The sequence below is a fragment of the Littorina saxatilis genome, linkage group LG11 (assembly GCF_037325665.1).
Source record: "Littorina saxatilis isolate snail1 linkage group LG11, US_GU_Lsax_2.0, whole genome shotgun sequence".
Lineage (NCBI taxonomy): Eukaryota > Metazoa > Mollusca > Gastropoda > Littorinimorpha > Littorinidae > Littorina > Littorina saxatilis.
Genome location: NC_090255.1, coordinates 16764136 through 16766205, shown reverse-complemented (window position 1 = coordinate 16766205; position 2070 = coordinate 16764136). Strand labels below are relative to the sequence as shown.

General features: G+C 41.9%; 1 protein-coding gene across 1 annotated transcript in view; it reads left to right on the top strand.

Annotated features, from left to right (window-relative positions):
- Positions 1-543: 543 nt before the first annotated feature.
- The window catches only part of LOC138979878 (uncharacterized), a 61996-nt gene continuing 60469 nt past the window's right edge, over positions 544-2070 (top strand). Inside the window, exon 1 of the mRNA XM_070352637.1 lies at positions 544-1105. Within this exon, the coding sequence (XP_070208738.1) occupies positions 1060-1105 (46 nt within the window). The 5' untranslated portion in view covers positions 544-1059. The remainder of the gene's footprint in view (positions 1106-2070) is intronic.

Here is a 2070-nt window from a genome sequence, read left to right as displayed (position 1 = left end):
TCTGGCCGTGACTCGTGCTTTAAAAAAAAAAATGAAAACACACACACACACACACACACACACACACACACACACACTCACACACACACACACACACACACACACACACACAACCAGGTCTATACGTTCCAACATCTTGTCTTTTCTCTATACCACCACTCCCCACTGTGTGCGCTGAACGCGTCATCATCGGCAGATTGTCAAGTGGATGAGAATGGATGCAGAGGCGACCGTACCACCCACCCCTTCTTTTTCACCGGCAGCAGCCTACCCCGACAGTAGCACCCACGTCACGCCGCGTACAGAAGAACCTCCCATCTAGGACTTCCATAAATCTGAGGAAATCCGGTTTTAAAGTTGAGGGAGTCTGTATAAAATTGAGGCACATTTTCAGAGGTTGTGTTTGAATTTTTTTTTGAAAAAGCAAAGTGTTTCTAAGAGAGGAATGTTTGAATTCAGGGGTCATCAAGGAGGGGTTTCACTGTACTGAGTCGTCTGCAGCCTGTTCCCACCCGTTTATATATTCAGCCCATGCCACCCGCTTGCAGTTCAAAACCGAGAGGCTACACACGAATCACGAATTTTCAACCGAAGAATTTGTGTAGTGTATCTGGTCAGTGTGTTAATGCGTGAAACGATCAAGAGTGAAAGAAGAGAGCTTAATTTTGTCTGCTGTGTTAATAAGCAAAGCAATCAAGAGTAAGCGGATGAGAATAATTTCTCTGGACTTTTCAAACTGAGAGACGAACAAATTTGTGACTGAAAGAAAAACGACTTGATTTTTGTGTGACACTGATTCTTTGAAATACGACGTGTTTACTGACAATACACTGTGAGAAAACAAGCACGCTAAACGTGACAAGGGATTATCTCCGATCCGTCAGTGATTGAATTGAGATAAGACTTACTGGAAATCACTGAGAAGAAACGGAAAGAATAGTGGTTCACTCGGACATAAAAGAAGGGAAAAGTATATTTTTCAGCCCGACAAAACGTTTGTGCGAATAATTTCTGCATCCTGAGGATTTGTTTGGTGTCTTGGTCGCTCTCAGAATCAAGATGGCCCAAAATATGCTGATAACAGTTTTTAGCCTGTTTCTTGCAGGTAAGTTGAATACGTATTTTAATTTATTGTTCTTCTTCTATCTTCTTCAATCTAATCTCTTTTTGGTTTGTTTTTTCTTATGTTACCTCTCTCTCTCTCTCTCTCTCTCTCTCTCTCTCTCTCTCTCTCTCTCTCTCTCTCTCTCTCTCTCTCTCTCTCTCTCTCTCTCTCTCTTAATTCATAATGCATTTTGAAATGTCTTTTTAATTTGTTGACATGTTAATTATATAAATTGAATTGTAATTAACTTAACTTCTATTTTTTCTTGTTATTAATCGAGTTACCCTCAATGGGCGAGGGCCGGATGAAAAAAAGCATGTAGGGGAGACTGGGGTACCCTGGGACACGGGGCAGGGTGGGACAGCGCAATTTAGCCATGTTATCTTGATTTTTTTTTTAAGTTTGAATTTGCCGCCATGAAGGGAAACTACTCAGCCAGACTGGCGCCAACTGTTAATGGTGTGGGCACAGACGTTTGCCAGCAGTCGATGTTTGCCTGAAAAGAAGCACTGTAAGTAAATTTTCGACTGTCACAAACTTCTTATTTGTATATAATGTCTTCTCACGCACCCTATTAAACCATATATAACCAGATTATGTCATTATTCACTCATATTTATCGAACATTTCAAAGATGTTTACACGTTAGATCTGTGGCCATTTTTTCATTTTATCAAATTAACCGCCTGGGGGCAGGGTGGGACGGGGTAGGGTGGGACAAGGCTGGGGCAGGGTGGGACTGTCCCACCCTGCCCAAGCTTTGACCCACCCTGCCCCCTTAGAGTTTTTGTCTAATGTCTTTAATTATTAAAAGTTGATAAGTTGTGTAACATTCGTTTTATGCAAGAGAGAGAGAGAGAGAGAGAGAGAGAGAGAGAGAGAGAGAGAGAGAAAGAGAGAGAGAGAGAGAGGTTAACACAGCATGGTTATGCCAACACCGAATTAATAATACCACACCGTCTCTC